This window comes from Poecilia reticulata, linkage group LG16 (genome assembly GCF_000633615.1).
Source record: "Poecilia reticulata strain Guanapo linkage group LG16, Guppy_female_1.0+MT, whole genome shotgun sequence".
NCBI lineage: Eukaryota > Metazoa > Chordata > Actinopteri > Cyprinodontiformes > Poeciliidae > Poecilia > Poecilia reticulata.
Window position 1 is genome coordinate 25,372,682 of NC_024346.1, and position 19,187 is coordinate 25,391,868.

The 19,187-nt window shown below is 43.8% G+C and overlaps 1 protein-coding gene across 3 annotated transcripts in view; it reads left to right on the forward strand.

Annotated features, from left to right (window-relative positions):
* LOC103478282 (teashirt homolog 1) overlaps positions 1–19,187 on the forward strand; it is a 50,888-nt gene that overhangs the window by 3,442 nt on the left and 28,259 nt on the right. The window contains exons 1-2 of one of the 3 annotated variants that reach the window (XM_017309588.1): positions 194–727; positions 946–1,623. In XM_017309588.1, the coding sequence (XP_017165077.1) occupies positions 1,584–1,623 (40 nt within the window). In that variant the 5' untranslated portion in view covers positions 194–727; positions 946–1,583. Of the gene's footprint in view, positions 1–193; positions 728–945; positions 1,624–11,017; positions 11,297–19,187 lie in introns of those variants that run through there. The other 2 variants (XM_017309589.1, XM_017309587.1) reach the window with 2 other exon arrangements.

Here is a 19,187-nt window from a genome sequence, read left to right on the forward strand (position 1 = left end):
ATTTATTTTTGCAGCAGCAGCACAATAAAACTCCTTTTTTTTCGGGTGCCTCCCCCCATTCTGACTGCCCCCTTTTCCAAACTTTCTGGACGCAGCCCTGCCTGGATGTAAGTTTGGGTTCCAGAAGACTTCCATTTGTCTCTAAAACGGAGGTTTAGTATTTTTAAAGCAAGAGGAGAGAGAGGGAGGAAGAGAGAGAGAGAAAGAGAGGGGGAGAAAACGAGAGAGAGAGAGAGAAAACAAGACAATTAAAAAGATTGACAGGTAGGCTCCTCTGTCAGGGGTGACGCTTGCGGAGAGGGGAGGAGTAAAAACTGTAGCAGGAAAAGCCACTCGATGCGTCTGTCTATCAGTTGAGACTGTCTGAAACAGCTTCCAGATCCACCGCGTTTCCCCCATTTTTTCCCACCTCCTCTCCTTTCGGGAGAGCGACCTCGGATCAGTCCCCTGGAGTTTCTTTCTTCTTCTTCTCCTCCTTCTTGTTCTTCTTCTTCTTTCTAAAAGACGCAGACGTTTTTTCGCTCCTGTCGATGTGATCTGATCAGATCTGATCTGATCCGAGTGTTTTCTTTTTTATATATATATATATATATTTTTGGGGGTGGGGGGGCGCGAAGCTCGGATGCGCCTCTTCACCGCATGAAGCTGTGATCCTTAAAATAAAGAAAAACCACACCGACTCTGTCCGAGATGAGGCGTGGAAATTATTCGCACCACTCTTAAAAGCGTAAGTACGAGAGTGCAGGTCTCAGTTTATTGTTCCCCTGTTTCTCTTTTTCCTTCTTCTTCTTTTTCTCTCAAATGGGAGAGGAGAGGAGGGGAAGGGAAAAGTCTCCGCCGGACGGCTGACGCTGGATCCGGGCTGAGGTGGTGTGCAAGGGACGAGGTTGCCATGAACCCATCTTAACGTCTTGCTCTCTGTCTGTTTTCTTCCTTTCTTTTTAGGTGTCTGGGTAAAGAAAAGAAGGAAACGGGAGCATCAGTGGAGACTGCTCCCTCACATCGGACCTTATTTGTTTGATGAAATCACCCTTTATATATATATATAAATATATATATATATATAGTTTTGGCGTGCGTTAAAAGGCGCAGCAAACTATCTCTCTCCCCCCCACCCCTTCAACCGGGACTAGAGATTATTATAGGGGGATTTATTTTTTTCCACACACAAAAAAAAGGAGTGAACTGAAAACTTAATTTTTTTTTTTTTTTTGGTGCTTTATTTTTTCTTTATTATTATTAACACTGTAATTGTTTTTATTATTATTATTTATTTTTATTGCCGGCCAACGAGAGAAATGAAGGAAGATGATATTTGATGGACACGGAGGTTTCGGGAGCTGACCGAACCCTCAGTTTCGCTGAAGCCGACCCCCCAGCCATCATCCACATCCAACAGAGAAACGAGAAGCCTGGTGCTTTTTTCTTTTTTTCTTTTTCTTTTTTGAGCCTCAGAAAAAGGATGATTCCTCAAATCTGATCAGACTTTGACTCGTCTTTTTTTTTTCTTTTTTTTTTTTTTTTAATACATAAATTAAATAAATATTCCTGCATGAGAAGCTCCGTGGAAGGTGACGGTCACTATGCCGAGGAGAAAGCAGCAAGAGCCGCGGCGATCAGCAGGTACAGCCCGCTCCTTCCCTTCTAAACCTTTCTTCTTTCTGAAACACTTCACATTTCATTTTTGTTTCCACGTTTTAGTAGGCTATTAGTTGTTTAAAAACACACACACACACACACACACATTTCTAATCCGTCCGTCTTGTCACCCGTGACTCACATTAGTTTGGATAAAGTGACCCAAACTGCGCAAAAGACGCACGGATCCAGCCACTTTTTCTTCCCCCCTGGAAACTTTTAAGAATAGTGAGATAAACTAAATGGTATGTTGTTGTGAGGATAAAAGCGGGGAGGGGAGTTTTAGAGGTTTTGAGAGTGAGTGAGTGAGTAATGATGAATAATTGACACAGAGAGTCGGTTTTTCCCCTCTCCCTCTTTTTTTTCGGTTTTATTAGAAGATTGCCATCCTTGATTTGATGCGTGATTGATCGCCTGTCATGTGGCACTCTTTGATCTGTTCATCCCCGATAAACATCAATAAATCCCCTCCATGAAGGCTGCAGCGTTGGCCAATCAGACACACGTGAAGATCGTCTATTTTATCATTATTATTTTTATTATCATTATTATTATTGCATGTATTTTTTTTTTTAATTTAGGCCAAAACAATCTTATAAAGTTGGGAATTTAGTATAAAAAACAGGGCTAGAAGCATCCGCTTGTTTATTTTGATGTGCATGTGTAAGTGTAGGACTATTAACAAGACCAGAGTGAAATACTTTTGCTACAGTCACTCTATTTATGTGAATATTTGTAATTTGGGAGACAAAAACAAAAAAATATTAAAATAGAAAAACAGTAGAAAACCCACAATTTGGAAAGAGTCAGTATAAATCAGTGCAAAATGAGGTGCACCCATTCGATCTCAGTAAACACAGCATTAGATGAATCTGAAGTTGGCACGTGTGTGTACAAAAATAAAAAAAATACATTGGAGTCTGTTGTGATCGTGATTCTGCACTTTGATGGCCACAGGTAGGAAAGATCTCCTGTGGCGTTGTGTTGGTGCTTCTAAGTGGAATCATTCTTTCTCTCCTGTGATTGGCCAGCGCGTTGTACAGTAGGGTGTATGCACTACTTGTTTGTTCTTTTTTTCTTTTCAGACACAAATAAGAAAATTCTCTTCCAGATTTATCCCACGCTCCCAGCTAGAGCAGATATACCCCTATGCTGTGATGTTTAGCAAAGTGACCAGCTGATAGAAGCAGTTATTGGGAAAAAGGACCCCACAAGGTTGACATGTACTAGTTTGGATTTGGATCTGAACCCCCCACACAACCACCACCACCACCAACCATCACCCCCCACTCCCCTCTGCAGCCTTTAAACAAATGTAAATGAGTGACAGGGGCTTTTCTACCTCTGTGCTAATGAGGCTGAGCCTTTGAAGTTAGGCATTAACAACTGCAGCGAACAAAAGACAGTTACAGAATTTTAAAGAGATTTTTTTTTATTTATTTTTTTTATATGAGGTGCAGAGCAGGTCGTACGGGAGGCCCGGCCGCCGAGGACTTTGAACTCAGCGGGTTTTATCATTGTGATGATGTTGAGGAGGAGGAGGAGGAAGAGGAGCAGAGGGACTGTGAGATGGAGACGATTCTCCGACTGAACAGTCTTCCTGGAATCGCTGGGCCACACTGGGAAGCCGGGGAATTCGGATTTCCACTTCCAGGGCTTGCTGTGCTTTTCCGCGCGTGGTTTTCGAGGGTTATGAAGAGCCAGGCGTGCGTGACGCGACACCGACGTGACCTCCCCGCCCCCTTCTTTTCCTCACATCAAAAACGCACACATAAACGCCACAGATCCAGCTAAGCGTCCGCCGGGAGCCGCAAACATCACGGCTCGTGACGGTCGATCAAACGGAGGGTCTTCCTCCGTTCTCCCAGGAAAACGAGAGTCCAGATAAGGACTTCCACTTGTACTTCACACACACACACACGCACACCCCCACACACACACACACTGTAGTCTGGCCTGATGCTCTACTGGGAGTTGGCACTGACCTGTAGCTTCCTCCCTGTGTGCCACATCTCAAACTGCTATCGGTGGCAAAAATCAGACGTCACATGATTTAAAAAAAGAAACAAACAAAAAAAGAGTTTTGGTGCGGATTACTATTAATTTCACACCCACGTAAATAATATTATGTTGGTATTTACATACAGAAAAGATTTTGTAACGTTTTACTGTCAAGTTGCTCAAACTTTTATGAGTAGATACATTTACTACACTATATTTTTTTGCGTTTTCTCTGCAACTCAAACATAATTTCTTGCTACATATCAAATAAGAAATTTGCAATACTTTTTTTTTTTTGAAGAAATCTATATTTTTTTACAAAACTTTTCAAAACATTCAGAGTCTCTGTCTCAACGCTTTGGAGTTAAAGGGAGGCGAAACAAACAAACATGTGGGCCCTTTCGTTTTCGGCCGGGCAGAGCCGGATCCAGTCGCGGGTTTTTACCGAACGCGTTCCGTTACTTCCGTGACCCTCCGATCCCGGAAGTGTCGTCCTCCTGCTCAGCGTGACACCTTGCGGCCGTCCCTCCCTCCCTCCCCCTCTTCCCTCCATTCCCGGCAAACCACTTTGTTTTCGAGGCGGCGAAGACGAGGGACGAGCGGAGGACAGAAAAAGGAGTGGCTCTGCCTTTCATCCGAGGCGGTTCTCGGATCTGCTCAGATCAGATAGTCACTGCTTCGTCTTTTGAAACACGCTGGTTAATTATAAGACAGAGAAGCGTGTGTGTGTGTGTGTGTGTGTGTGTGTGTGTGTGTGTTCAGCTTGGAAAGGGTGGATAAGGGGTGCTTGTGGTGCCGCTGAGACGGAGGGAAGTAGGGGGATCTGTGTGTGTGTGGGGGGGTGTTGGTGGATGTAAGGTTGCTTCCTGTTGGCTTCATTAGAGAGAGCCCTAATTATCTGCGGAGCTGATGGATTTGTGACAGGCCCTAACGATTAATGCTGACAAATTCAGTAAGGTGTCAAGTCCGCAGCTGCCTTGATGTAATCAAGTTGATATTATACAGTCCCCGTAGCCCCTAGTGCAGCACCGACTCAATTTACCAGTGCAGGTGACAAATGGACTTTGCTACCTGACTAATCACGTCAGGAGACAATGCCAGTTAATGACCTCGGCATGCCCCCCGCCCGTCTTTTACTCCCACTGTCCTCGTAAGGTCGTAATAAGAGTACCCGGACCTGCTCCGACATGTCCCGGCCCTTTTTTCTGTTGGCACGTTAGATACGATTTTGTTTTTTCTTTCTTTAAACGGCGCGTCCATTTCCACAAAAAAATCCCCACTCGAAATGTTCCTCTAAGTCGCCATTGTGGACGTTTTCCATATTTATTGATATTATTGTTATTTGTCAATGACACGGTTCAGGCCTCTTGGTGTATCAACTCGCCGAAGCGGTCCTAAGAGTCGTGTTTTATGTTTTGTTTTTTTCTTAACGTTCTAGACATCCTGTGGGGGAGCTTTTTACGTTTTTCACATGTGTTGCTTGTAAATCAAAACAGTTTCCATGTACTTCAGCTGAACACACACACACACACACACACACACAAGCTTCCTCTCTCCAGCCAGCTCACTGAAGGCCTCCGGTTTATTCCGACCCGGAGAATCGCAGTGCCCGGGGATTAATGACTTTGCATGTTCGGGGCAGATCAGATTACACGGCGACCTTTGTGCTCCCGGTTGACGACGCTGTTATGTGATAGTCCTCCCCTCAAAATAATCAGCAAGTAGAGATTTATGCCCACCCACCCTACACACACACACGCACACACACACACCACCTTTCTGATTTAATCCCTCTAAATACCAGTTTTTTTATTTGACCAACTACTTCCTGCAACCATCTGAAAAGGAATCTGGAGGGACTTACAATTTCAAAGGTTTCACAGTGTCTGAGTCAACTGTTGGTGTTTGAGCTTTGCCAAAAAAAAAAAGAGAGGAAAAGTGTGCGCGTGTGTCTGTGTGTGTGTCAAAGAAGCAAAAACAGCCGAGACCATGAGTGTGTGTGCCTCCGTGCTGACCGGTGTCAGTTTTCCTGGAATGAATAACTCAAACGAGCGCAACGGCGACCACGCCAACTTAGTCATCCTCTTTAGCACGGCCAGCCTTCGCTTCTCATCCCCGCCCTCCCCACTCCTGCCTCGAACCACCACCGCCGCTGCCGTCACCTCATTGGATCAGGAAAAAGAGCTGGAACGGTCAGGGTTTTCTCTCGTCTAGCATATTTTTAGCCATTTCCAATCAAAAGCCTTGAAAAAACTGGGACCACCTATTGATCCCCCTGCTGCCTGTTCGGTTTGTACGCTTCCGGTGTGTTCCACACACCCTCTGAGTGAGTGTGTGTGTGTGTGTTTGGCACAGCGAGAGCTTGCGGCGCTGTAGTTAGCAGGTGGGCTTCAGCTGACCTGGTCAATAGCCTTTTTTTTTTCTTTTTTTTTGTTCCTGCGCCGGCCTCTGAAAACGATAGTTTAAATTTACATCTGGGATTCTGGGGGGGTCGGAGGTCAAACATGCTCAGCTTGCTCCTTTTTAATGCCTCAAGTAACCACATGTGCCTTTGCAAGCCATGGACTAGAATGAGATCATGGCTGTGTGTCAACCTTGAGTAAAATATCACAGTATCACAGCACTTACACAAAGATTTTATTTGAAGCAAATTGTTTTTACACCTGCATAAATAATATAACATAGTGCTTATTAAAGTCATAATATAATACACTCATTGTTACCTTGATGTTTAAAGAACACAAGCCTGCGTTCCACTGCTTTACAGATATGTAGCTCGTGTCTTTTTGGATGTTAGCATAAGTGACAAGCGACGGATTCTTTTCCACCAAATATGGTTCCGTTGTCGCCTCCTTTCGACCTGCTGACCATGGGGAAGGGGCGTCACTCTGCCGGTTACTGCTCCTCCAGTTCGAGGAAAACCCCACGCTGACACCTCGTTAGCAGGATTTTGAACTTTATGAATGGCGTAATGGAAAAAACTAACCTAACTTTCTAGAACCTCGCTTTTAGTTGATAACAGGCGTACGCCAGTTCAGTTAACGTTTGTCAGAGATTTTCTTGTTAGCAAAGCACTAAATTAAGGCTGTTACATGCAGCGCCATTACTAGCAAAGGAATCATTTTCAAGAACACTGCCGTGGCGAATGGTGATCAGCTTTCAGATCTGTCTCAAAGGCTGCATTTATAGCAAATGTGTGGCCTTTATTGCCACAAAGATCACCCTGTTTATGTGTAATTATACGTAAATGATGCATTGTTCTTTAGTCCTTCCAATCCCAATTGTTGCAGATAAAATGTCATATAACTCGTGACATTTTATCACACTTTTCTGTGAGGCAACTGATCCTGTAGATAAAAAAAAAAAAAAAACAGATTCAGTTTTGTTGCGATCTTCACCCGTCCCAAGCTTTTAGAGCACTTTTCAATTCATCATCCAAAAATGGAGGATGACACAACTGGAAACCTACAGAGACGGGCAGAAAACTCCTGCACTTCCTCCTCGAAGGATGGCACGTTGAAAAATGTTTGTGATTTTTCACAAACTTTATTTTATCGGTAATCGGCCCGTGCCTAACTCTAAGGCTTGCTTTGGTATTCTAACCTAAAGTCAGCATAGATAATCAAACGGGAAAAACAGCTAATCTTGAGGTTTCTCCATTCACGTTAGTTTTCACTGTTATATCTTAACACCAGATTTTGTCGTTTTTTTTTAAAATATGTATTTCTTTACAATTCTTTTTCTGGGTGTTCTGACTAAAATCCTTTTCCCCGGGGGGGCGCGCTCCCGCCACCGCTCGCAGTCTGTTGCCCCTCGCCGCACTTTAAAACACACATGCGCACCGTGAACCATAAACACCGTCAGACACTCGCACATTCACAGACACACACCTATACCTAATGCTTAAGTGCAGCCAGCATGTCTCTGTGGGAGGTCATAATGGAGGTGGCTTAGTATGATGGGAAATCATATCATTAAAGCAGCCAGATGTGCTTTGTTGCCTGCCTTGCAGCACATAAAAACAGCAGCAAGTCATGGGATCTGAAAAGGAAAAAAAAAAAAAAAAAAAAGAAATCCAAGTCTGAGAAAATCAAGTCTGAAACAGATAGAAAGCAGCCCTCTGGGACTGGGGCTGACAAGCAGTCTTATTGCTGACTGCCATAGAAAAACAATTTCCACCCAAATAAAGTATTTTTTTCCCCTCTTCCCGTTTTTTAAAAATATTGCAGCAGCAGAAACAAACTCTTCTCTGAACTTTTTTTGTTGAGAAATTCCGATAAGGAAAAAAAAAAAAAGCTTTGATAAATTGCTTCCTGTCACTGTTATCAGCTCTATGCGAAGTGTGCTTAATTACGATGTAATAGTGGTGTTGTGCTGAGTAATTACATTTTGTTAAGGGTCCACAGCGGGGATGTAAGACTTAAGAGCTCATTAATAGAAAACTGTTGATATGTTTTTTTTTTTCTTTCCTTCCTCGTCTGGCACATAGTTGGAGACATGAGGAAGATAAGAGGGGAAATGTTCGAGAGAACTAGTCATGCAACATTTAAGGCTCAAAAATTGATATCTCAAATTTTCTTAAGTAAAGTATTACATTAGCTGTGGGTAAATTTGCTTTCTTGATCAGCGCCGTGCCTCCTCAAGAGGCTACGAGCAAGTCTGCCAGAGCCAAATTTAACATGTTACTACTATCAATAAAAGATGAGCAATTACAGAATATTTTGTCTAATAAGTATTTGAGTTCCTCGGCGCTTGAAAAAACCCCAGAAAAAAACAAAACAAAAAAACATGTAGCTTACCCACTCATTACATCAGTTAGCAGGGGGAGTGAGAGGCAGCCCTTTGATGCCAACAAACAAACAAGACAAACGAGACGAGGCCCTCTACAGAAGAACCAAAGCCCTATCCAGGGACACCCATACCCCTGTGCACCCTCCCTTCCCCCACTTCTTCTTCTTCTTCTCTGGATCCTCCTCACATCTCTGCCTCTCCATCTCTTTCACGTGTCTCCCGTTTCATAGCGCTCTCTCTCCTCTTTCTTTCGAGCTTTCCCGCCTCTCATGTGCCTTTTTCTTCTCTCGGAACCGAAGAGAAACTTTACTTTTGAGCTTTCGTTTAAGGCAAAAAACTTCCCGTTCCCTCCTTCGTCTCATCAGGCAGAAGTCACGGCGAGATGGAGAGGGGGTTTCCGCTGGGCGGTCTTTTGAGTTTTAAGCTGCTTTTCCCTGCAAATAACAGATTATCCAAGCAATGTTTTGGTAACGCTAAGCGATAAGTAAAATCGGGTTTTCTTGATGTCAAGGTGCTCGGGAGTACCAGCTAAATGACGATCTTGGTCGCTGGTGTTGTGGTGTTTTTGTTTTTGCGTGGGAAGGAGGAGTGCTGGGGTGAGGCTTTTAGGAAGGATATTTAAGCTGACAGATGAACGGGACGACGGACAAATTCTCCCACAACAGCTGCGACTGCTGCCATTATCCTGACAGGTGTCAATTAAGAATTACTGCCTGGCCGGCCGAGCGCCCCTCCGGACTCACTCACACGTCCCTCCGTCCCTCTAGTACCCCACCCCACCCCCTTTTCTAGGTCCAGCTGTCAACTTGTGAGAGAAATAACAGTCAGATCCTCCATTTCCCCATCTCTTGATCAATGGTAGCACCCAGGATCACGATTATTGTACATCTGTTGACGACCAGCGTGCTGGTATTACTGCTTGCTAAATGCTTCCTGCTTTGCAACCCAAATAGACAGAAATGGTGCCTCAAGAAGCAGTACCTTGCCTTACACCAGCTATTTTGAATATAAATCTTTCAGCTCTCTCAGATCTGGCAGGTTAACAAGCCTCATTTCATCTCTCGTTGTGTTTGTATGAGTGTTTGGATCCATTTCGTGCATGATATGTGCTGCACTTGCCTTGCAAAGTACCGTCTGCAGACTTACTGATTTGAGTTGTTGGTTCCCCCTCTGTTCACTGGCTTTAATCAAACAAGTTGATGGACATGCTTTTGCAAACTTTTTGCACATCTTGATGGCTCACTTTGACAAATGTGCGCTTGAGTATCAACAGCAAAGATGCTTCAATCAAGCCTTTTCTCTGTGACACCCATTGTGATCTAACTTTGTTACCCTTAAAAGAGGAAAAAATGCACCACAGATTCTTTGAAAGATGCAAATATTTTTAATCCAATAGTGAGTTAAAATACATGCAGTGGTTTATGGTAGGTTTTTCCGCATTTGATCTGTTGAGCATCAATCAAATGGAAAATCTTTCGTATTCCGACGTCTGGTCGAGTGATCGGTGAATCTCTAGTCGACCGTCTCACGGTTTTACTGCAAGAAAGTGAAACGCTAATTTATTTGGCATCTGCCTACCCACTTGTCTTGGTTTATGAGGGTCTTTAGTATGCAGTTGAACTTTTTTTCTTTGATTGGAAAGCTTTAACGGAAATGGTTAAGTCAGCGGGACATTGATTCCTGCAAGCATGAGGAATAAAGAGGGAGAGCCTATATTTTCTACATACAGTATGGAATTCACCATCATGTTTACTAATTCTATGGTGATGTGTCATGCCGTTGACTGTAGTTATTGCTCAGACTCTGTAATGAATGCAGTTTTCAGTGCTGCCGCAGAGTAAACACGGGGAAGGCTTCAATCGGCTGAAGGAGGAAGCAAAAACAGCAACGCTTAAAAAGCAACACGAGAGTGAGCGAGTTAAAAAAAAAAAAAAAAAAAAAGCTCCCCAGGAACACACAGATGGATTTGCATGTTCACTTGGGAGTTAGTCTTTTGGATTTTTTTTTTCCTCCCTAGAAATCATTTGCCAAAAAAAATAACCGGGAAAGATAACATCACTGTTTTGTGTGTGTGTGTGTGTGTGTGTGTGTACGTGTGCGTGTGCGTGTGCGCGTGCGTGTGTGTGTGTTTTATTTTTCCTGCTTCTCTTGCTTTATTTGCATATCACTTGTTTTAAATAAGGAAAACCCTCTGAGAGATTTCTCTCTCTATCTCTCTCTCTATTTTTTCCTCTAGCTTCAGTCGTTTTCATCATGACAAAACTATCATCTCTCTTGGCCTTTTCTCCCACCTTCTCCTCTTTTTATTTCATTCCTTCCTCAGGCCTGCCTCCATTCAGTCTCACTCCAGCATTATGCCGCTCCGAGCGATTATCAAACCTGAGAATATTTTTTTTCCCCATCCCCATGCAAATCACCTCACCGTGTTCTCTTATCTGCCCCCGCCCCACCCCAGCCAACCCCCCTCCGAACCGTTTTGTGTAATCAAAGTAAACGGCAGCTAAAGCGAAAAGGGAAACGCTCTTTGTGGAGATGGATGGAGGGATTAAATATTAACCGGATGCGGCCGACTTAAGGCGAGTGTTTTACATAGCTGCTCCCGCCACGGATGCCGCACATTGATCCCCCCTCCGCCACCTCCTCCACTCACCCCACCTCACCCCACTTCCCTTCGCCCCGGTGCCTTTACTTGTTTGGCCGCCTGCAGTTAATTTTTCACCATCAACTCGCCGGCTGGGTCTGGAGAACAGAAACGGAGCGGGTGGAGGAGAGGGAGGCCAACGAATGGTTCAGCCATCATACACCCTCTCTCCCTCCCCACCACCACCACCACCACCACCCACTCCTCTGCTTTTAACAGGGGCAGGTGAGATGGATGATAGCAATTTGAAATTTTGTTTGTGCGTGTGATCATGGAGATTGTTTTCTGTATTACCATGGTGTAACAATTCCAGTGATTAATTGAGGCGAATGCCGGGTTCTGACTGGCTGAATGGGGCTCAGGGTATTTGTGTGTGTGTGTGTGTGTGTGTGTGTGTGTGTGTGTGTGTGTGTGGTGGCTTTCAGAATGTCCACCATCCTGCAATCCTGCTTCGTGAATGTAGTGTTTATCAGCTGACCTTGGCTACTCCCTGCCAAAAAAAGAAAAAGAAATCGGCCCGTAAAAACAGCGGATCCAGCCTGCCACACACTGCCCCTTCTGTCATATCGCTTCCTTCATTTCCTCCTTCCTCCTCTGCTCCAGCTGTGATTAAACGCAGCAAAATCAAACCACTCGAGTCCAACTTTTTTTACACCAAAAAATGGGGGGTGTGGGGGGAAAGACTAAACAAAAACAAAATGGCCACAGTGGCTTTACTATTTGCGCTTGAAGGACATCAGAGGTAGGAATGCTCCTCCGGCGGCGGCGGCATTGCGGGTTCGCTCTCTGTTTGTTGTTTACATGTATACAGCAATATCCTGTGGGTTACAGAGGCAGCTTGTTAACGAGGGAGGGAGGGGGGCTCCGACCAGAGCCGGTTCATCCCACCCAGACCCCCCCGCCCCCAACACTCATCTCAGGCCATATACACAGACACTCTCAAACACGCACGAACACAAAGTTGTTACACCGGTGCTGGTGACAGCACAGTGAAGGCCCTCTGGCATTTATAAATGTGTCCACCCTGCAGCAGAGAGAGACCCCCACCGCCAGCGGTCCCCTGTCCCTCCCTGCCTCTCCTGCATGCACCCTCCAGCCGGCGCACTCGTCTGACGAGGTCGTGGGCAGGTCGTGACCCCCAGGTGGCCGCAGTCTGGTCTACGCGGGTCCTTGTTTGCTCTCTTTTATTGTTTCGCTGCCCTGCCGCAGAATCCTGGTGAAATTCCAGTTCAGACAATCCTTCTAAAAAATAAAAAAAAATTTAAGAAATGACGCCTGTGTTTCACAGCTGGGGGATTTCTGATGCAGCATGCTGGTAACTCAACAGTTTTCATGCCACAAATCAGTGTAGTTTTTCTCCTTTACTTTCACAGGAAGTACCACAGTGTGGCTCTTTCTTACGCATTCTGATGTAGTTGTCATGTGGCACCACAATAGTTCTCGTCTGAGCAGCACCCATCTTGTGAAGTCGTTATCTGCATGAAAGTTTAGGCTATTATAATGACATGTGTTATGTTCTGTATTAACTACTCTTATTTTGAAGTGAGAAAGGAAGTAGTTCTGGAGTTGCTCCTCTATGTTGGTAAAGGCAATAAATGATTATCGTTTTTAGACCAGTTCTTCTGATTCTGACATAATTGGCTGTTTGATCGTTTTCAGTAAGTTTGGATCACATTTGGTAATCTGTAGTTCAAAAGAAATGAAATATAAACTTTTAATTTGATTTGAATGGTGAAGTGAGGTTATGCTATGGCTGCATATGAAGGATGCTTTAAACCTGGGACTCTATTTTGAAGTAAACGACTGTATATACTCTGGAAAAACTGAGAAAAATCTTTGTTTACTTGAGGTGGCAGGAATGTAGTTTGTTCCGACCAGGACGTTTTATACTTCACAACAAACTCGAGGACAGAACTCCTGGGAAGACCTTCCCATAGTAAAGTGAGAATAAAAACATTACTTCTTTTTTTTTCTGTACGACCAAACCCATTTGAAATTTTCTGACCAATCACAGAACAGTTATCTGATGCCAAGGGAGAAAAACGCTCTGTTCAGCTGATGTGTCGAGAACAAGCACAACCAAGCTCCAAATTTCTCGGTCAGTTCTTGCAACGAAAGTGTTTTAAGACAGGAAGAAGTTCTTGAGTTGCCCCGTTGCATTGCTCGTCGTGAGCGGCAATGCAACAGAGCAACCTTGGGAATTCTGAAGAAGAAAGAATTGCTTGCAAAATTAAGAGACAAGTCACAACCGAGTTATAATGACTGTGAGGATAGAGTGGCTAATCGTTAAGCACTAACAATGCTAAAGTTAGCATCTACATCTTAGCTGCCTATTATTGTCAAACTAAAGGATTATTACTCAGTTTTTAATGAGTCTGGATTGCAGAGAATCATCTTTAGTTCAGTATCTGAGACATTTAACTTGAACTTGTAAATTCCACACTAAAGTTACTGTCTAAATACAGTTTTGAATTCCTGAACGCTTTATTCAGTTTGGGAAGACACAAAAACAGAGCGTTTTCACATACATTTTTTGTCTTTTTGGCATTTGGGACCTCTGAAAAAATGACATAGGCTATTAAAAAGAGACTAATATTGTACACTGATTACAGATTCTTTAAAAGACACTTTGTTCTCAGTATCACGTTTCGTCTTCTACACCCCCATGTTACTAGCTACTGGTAACTCCTCCTCTGTCAGATCACAAACTTCTCCTGCCTCTGTTCTGTATCCTTCCTAGTGCTCTCCTCCCTGTCTTTTCTGTGTCTCTGTCTCTTTTGCACGCCTTCAGTAAAAGTAGCCCTGGTCCCCATAGCAACACATGGTGAACTCTTACTCATTACCCTGTGTATGCAAGCTGCTGAATGGCATGAATCCTGCTCCTCATTGCTGTAATTTTATGCCAATGGGACTGTCATGATTTTATTTTTCCCTTTCTCTCTCTCTCTCTCTCTCTCTCTCTCTCCCACCTGACCACCTTGAGCAGAAAATGACGGAAATATTTAATCTCCAAAATGTTAGGTCAGTCGGTTTGGTGGATGCCATCCGTCCTTCGTGTTTCCTTTTCTTTCCTTCTTTTTTTTCTTTTCTTTTCTTCTTTTGACCGTTAAAGCTCCTGTGTGCTGATAACAGGTCAGCCGTTGAGGGCGAAACAAGAGGGTGGGAGGAGTGGTGAAAAGTGAAAGGCATACAGATGAAGGGAGGGCAGGCGAGGAAGAGGAAGAATCAGGATGTGATTATTGAGAATAAGAAAGTGTGTAAGCAAGAAGGGAGGAAGAAAAAAAAAAAGAAAAAGGGAAATATTTTCTTTATGTTGGCTCACCCGTAGCGTAGGCGGTGCACGGAGTGGAAGAGGTCAATAGGATGCCGTGATAGGCTAATCTGCCAGGAAAGGGAGGGTTAGGGCAGGCCTCACGGGAGCAGCTCATTGGCTAGATTCATTTGCCCCTGTGAAATAAAATCTCACTGTGTCTTTGTGTTGCTTTCTTTCTCTCTCTCTCTCTCTCTCTCTCTTTCTCTCTCTCTCTCTCTCTCTCTCTCTCTCTTTCATCGCTCCAAGATTGATAGTGGAGGCATTTTGCTCTGAAAAGTTCCTCTCGAGTGTGTGAATATTTATCCGCTCGCATACATATCCCGTATCTGCTCGTTTAGCTGTGTGTGTGGCATACTTTTCTCAGTCCATCCCAGTTCCTGTGGGAGCGCGAGTGTGTGTCTGTGGGCGTGTACGCTCAACATTTCCAGAGCTCTGTGTGTGTGTGTGTGTGTGTGTGTGTGTGTGTGTGTGTGTGTGTGTGCGTGTGCATGCGTGTGTGTGTGTGTGCTTCCCCTATTCCAGTCAGACACATGGATGACAGATGACCCAGTGGGAGACACCAGCCATCCTGCCCAACCGGAATCTCTCCACACTCCCTCCAGCCCCCCCCTCCACCCTCCGCCCTCCTCCCTTTTGCCTATTAAAAAGTGTGCTCTTTGTTTACTTCCTCGGCTTTTTGCCATAAATCCTGGATCCACCTCCTATGTGGCGCTGCCCTCTTTTCCTCAGGTTATGGCTTTGAACGCGATCATAATGGCTGCGTCACGGTGACTGTGTGTGTGCGTGCGTGCAAGAGGGAACAAACCAGCCGCAACCTGTCTACGTGCGAGCTCGTCTGTCGTTTTGTGTGTGTGTGTGTGTGTGTTTGTGGAGGGGGGCTCAGTGGACCAGAGGAAACCTAAATCCTTATATATAAAAAGGCCGTGCACTCAGCCCGGGCCGAGGGAATGGAGGGAGGGGAGAAGAAAGAAGGGGGACAGAATCCGAAGGAGAGAGGGAGAAGGGGAAAAAAGTTGATTTCCTTTTTCAGCAGAGCCATATATCACCGGGCCTCCCAGCTGCAGTGTCACAAGCTGACAGAATGACATGTGTCATTTATCAAAGGGGCCAGGCGGGGGCCTTGGGAAACGTGCACCACAAAGCCTGAGAGAGTTCATTCCAACACTCAACCCTCCCTTCCTCCTTCCCTCCCCTCATCTCCACTCCTTCAGCCCGCCCCCACTGTTCACTCTCCTCCTCGTTCACCCCCCTCGACATCACCACCCACCCACTCACTTCGCCTGGTGCTGAAAAAAAAAGAAAAAAAAAAGGGCCCTGTAATGTTTGCTGTCTTCACAGCAGCTGTGTCTCTGTGTGTATGCAGGGTTACCCCCACTGAGTTCAGAGCTGGGCTGCACCTTAGAGCCAAACTCTGCTCAACTTTGAGGCAGAGAAAAAGAGAAGAGGATCTTGGTTCGGTTAAGCGAGCGCTCATAAACACCTCGACCTGATGCACTAAATATCTTTCTGAAGCTGTTAAACAAAAAAGCAATTACAGTGGGTTACAAAAGTATTTGTACCCCTTAAAATTCCTAAACGTTTGTTAGATTTGTAACAAAAAAAGAAAGGTATTTCGGTGCATTTTGCTGGTGTTTTATGACAGATCAAAGCACATTAGCGCATAATTGTAGCCTGGCCATCGCCTTCCTATGCTATTCCTCCCAGTTCTAATCTCGCTTCACAGCTCAGTCTGGGCTTTTTCCCGTTGAAGTGGATTCCTCTGGTAAAATTTCTACCGGACATCCTAACACATGAATGTGCTTTTCTCTAAGCCGTTGTATCACAGCTCTTGTTTGAATGCTGAGGTATACTCCTCTGCTAAAAGGTGAACCTCCACCTCAGGCTCAAGTCTTCCGTGATCCAGGATTTTCCTCCCTGTTGTTAACTCCATCTCTGACCAGCCATGTAATTTGCACAGTTATAAGTCATGTAGGCCAAAAAGATCTGACCGGAACGTCTTCTTCCCACATGCTTTGGGGAAAACGGAACTCCTTATTTTGCTTTCTTGTTGCTGCTACTACTAGTTGTTTTGGCAACAAGATTTTTACATCTCTTCCAAAGGTTACCAAGAGCCTCTTGACTACTTCTCTCCTTAATGCTCTCCTTGCCAGTGGAGGCTGGTGTACAGGTTTTCAGTCCTTGCTTTCACGATTCTGTGTTTTTCTCTGCTAAACCTGAGACTTTCAAAGAACAGCTGGACTCATACAGAGATTAAATTTCACAATAATGTACTCTATTTACTAACTAGTTGGGGTTAATGGAGCTGAATACAAACACAAGTTACACTAAGAAAAAACTGTGATTCTTTTCTTTCTCCAAAATTGAGAGCTGCTTTGTGTTTGTCTAGCATATAAATGTCCCCCTAAAAATATATTGAAATTTGTGGTTTTTTTAACATGACAAATAGTTGATACTTTTACATGGCTGTATACCGAAGCATTGATCTTAACGCTCTGGCTGTTTCAGTTGTGGTTTCAGACTGTTTAAAAGAATCACCGTTTGCATCCATCAACCAAGAGTTACACACTGCAACTTAGAACAAAGTTACAAGAGTTTTTTTTTTTTTCCCCTCTGAGAGGCTACAGCTTTCATGGTGTGTTAGATACCGCAGCCCCTGATTTTAACAGCCCATTACGTCGATGAGCAGAGGAATGCATTTTGTATACAATGTGCCACCTACAATATAAAGCAGCGTCAGTCCAGTCGTGGCATGTCTGTCTACCATCTTTTTCTTTTTTTCCCCCCCCTTCTTCTTCTTTTTTGCCTACGTCTTACCTCAGCGCACAGACTCCAAACCCGACTTCCTCTCATCCATCATCGGCTCACCTTTTATCCCGGGCCTTCATCCACCCCCACACCCGGCCTCAGCTGGGGTAGACTCCATTCTGGCCACTTCCTGAATGAATGACTTAACCTACCTGTATGCCCTTCACCGCCATGAGCTCCCCCTTTGTTTGTTAATAGGCCTCGTTGTCGTTTCTGTTCTCTCTGATGTTGCTTCTTCCTTCACAGGAAATTTCTTTGTGAATGTTGTCACCAGGCATGGGTGTTATTTTATTTTTTTTATTATTATTTTAAGCATTGCTCAAAGCACACATACTGTTTTGTCATCTGTCTAGACGGGCTTGTGATGCTTTCTGATTAATTTTTAACCACGCTCACATGGCGTAATGTCACAACATACACCTTTTTTCTTTTCACTGAACTTGCAACACATAGCAGAGTGCAATAAATAACTAGATAATTACTTTGAATAGAAAGTTCATAAGGTGACAGTAAGTTTGCAGAATCAACACCTCTACAGGCTGACTTTGTTAATAATCTATAGGGATGTGATAAGATTTCGTGGAACAATAGGAAAAAAGCACCGTATTTGTTGTCAAAGTAAAGACTCCCTTACTAAGCTGCTGTTAGCGTTTGTCTCGTGATGCAAGTTTAAACAGCCATCGTGAGTACGAGATAGAAAGGCGTGCGCTTTAATCTTGTCACATTGTGTAAGTTTGAGATTCTTTTATTCGAAGGAAAAAAAGGAAGCTTTTGTTGATTTGGTGCCATGCTGACAGAGTCTGGTAATCAAGACGTAGTCAGGCCAGCTAGCACAAAGTCTGTGCAACGTTCAAAATGCTTCTAGGGGAGCATTTTGAGAATTAAGTAAAAAATTGAAATGGTGACAGAATGATTGGCAAGAGATGTATGACTACCATGACTGGCTAACCCAAGCTGCTAACAATGGAAAAGTTTGTTGTTAGCTTAGAGCTTTCTGCTAGCATTCAACTAAAGGGATATTTTGATGTTTTTATTGGGTTTGAACTGCATTTAATTGTCATCATTTCTAAACTCAAGTAGACTCGTGAAACCTGACACTGGATGATTTTTGCACTGAAAAGAAATTCTTCAAATCGTAGTTGGAGTCGTATGTTTTGTGTTTTTATTCATCCTCTGCCACATACATTTCTCCTGAATGTCGAAGATGTTGAAACTATAATGTTTGCTTCAGCTTCTTCTTCTTTTTGCTTGACCTTCATTCGTCCATTGCCTTAACATTTCCAGAATTTAGAAGCTGCCTCATGTTGACATTTTTGGGGGGTTTAGCTTGTGCTTCTTTCTAATTTATTTATTTTTTCAGTCTCTTGACAGCTGCTAAACTATTTTGATTAGAGTTTGTTTGATGTTTTGTCACTAAGTAATACATTAAAGTCTTTTCACTTGACTAAGAAGAAGCTGCACATTTGAAAGCTTAAGTTGCTTGTTACACCAAAATAGTGGAGTGACTGTTTGCACCTGCGCATTACACATTCTGCAGTAATTCGCCTGAACAGAAGGGGTCACTGTTGAGGACCTCACTACTGCTACACATAAGTAACTGTAGCAGAAGAAGAGTCAGCAGGAAGCAATCTCTACATTAAAACATATGTCAGAAATGCAAACTTATCTTTGCACTTCTGGCATAAAATGTGAAATCAAAATCATTAATATACAATAGTACAACTAACTCAAGCTATTATACTTATATTTTAAATACATTACAAGTTGTAGAGCTTTTACCAGGATTATTACCACAAACATCGTGCAGCAACTTTCCGTATTGAATGCAGGGACATTTCTAAAGGTTAAGAAGAAGAAAAATCAATGCAGCATGAACAGTCAAGGTGGGGGGCTTCCGATACAAACCATCGAGATGCAACTTGCAGGAATTCGTCTCCCCTTTTTATGCTGACTCGTGATGGCAATTACAAACATTTATCAATCTCTAAACAGAAAGCA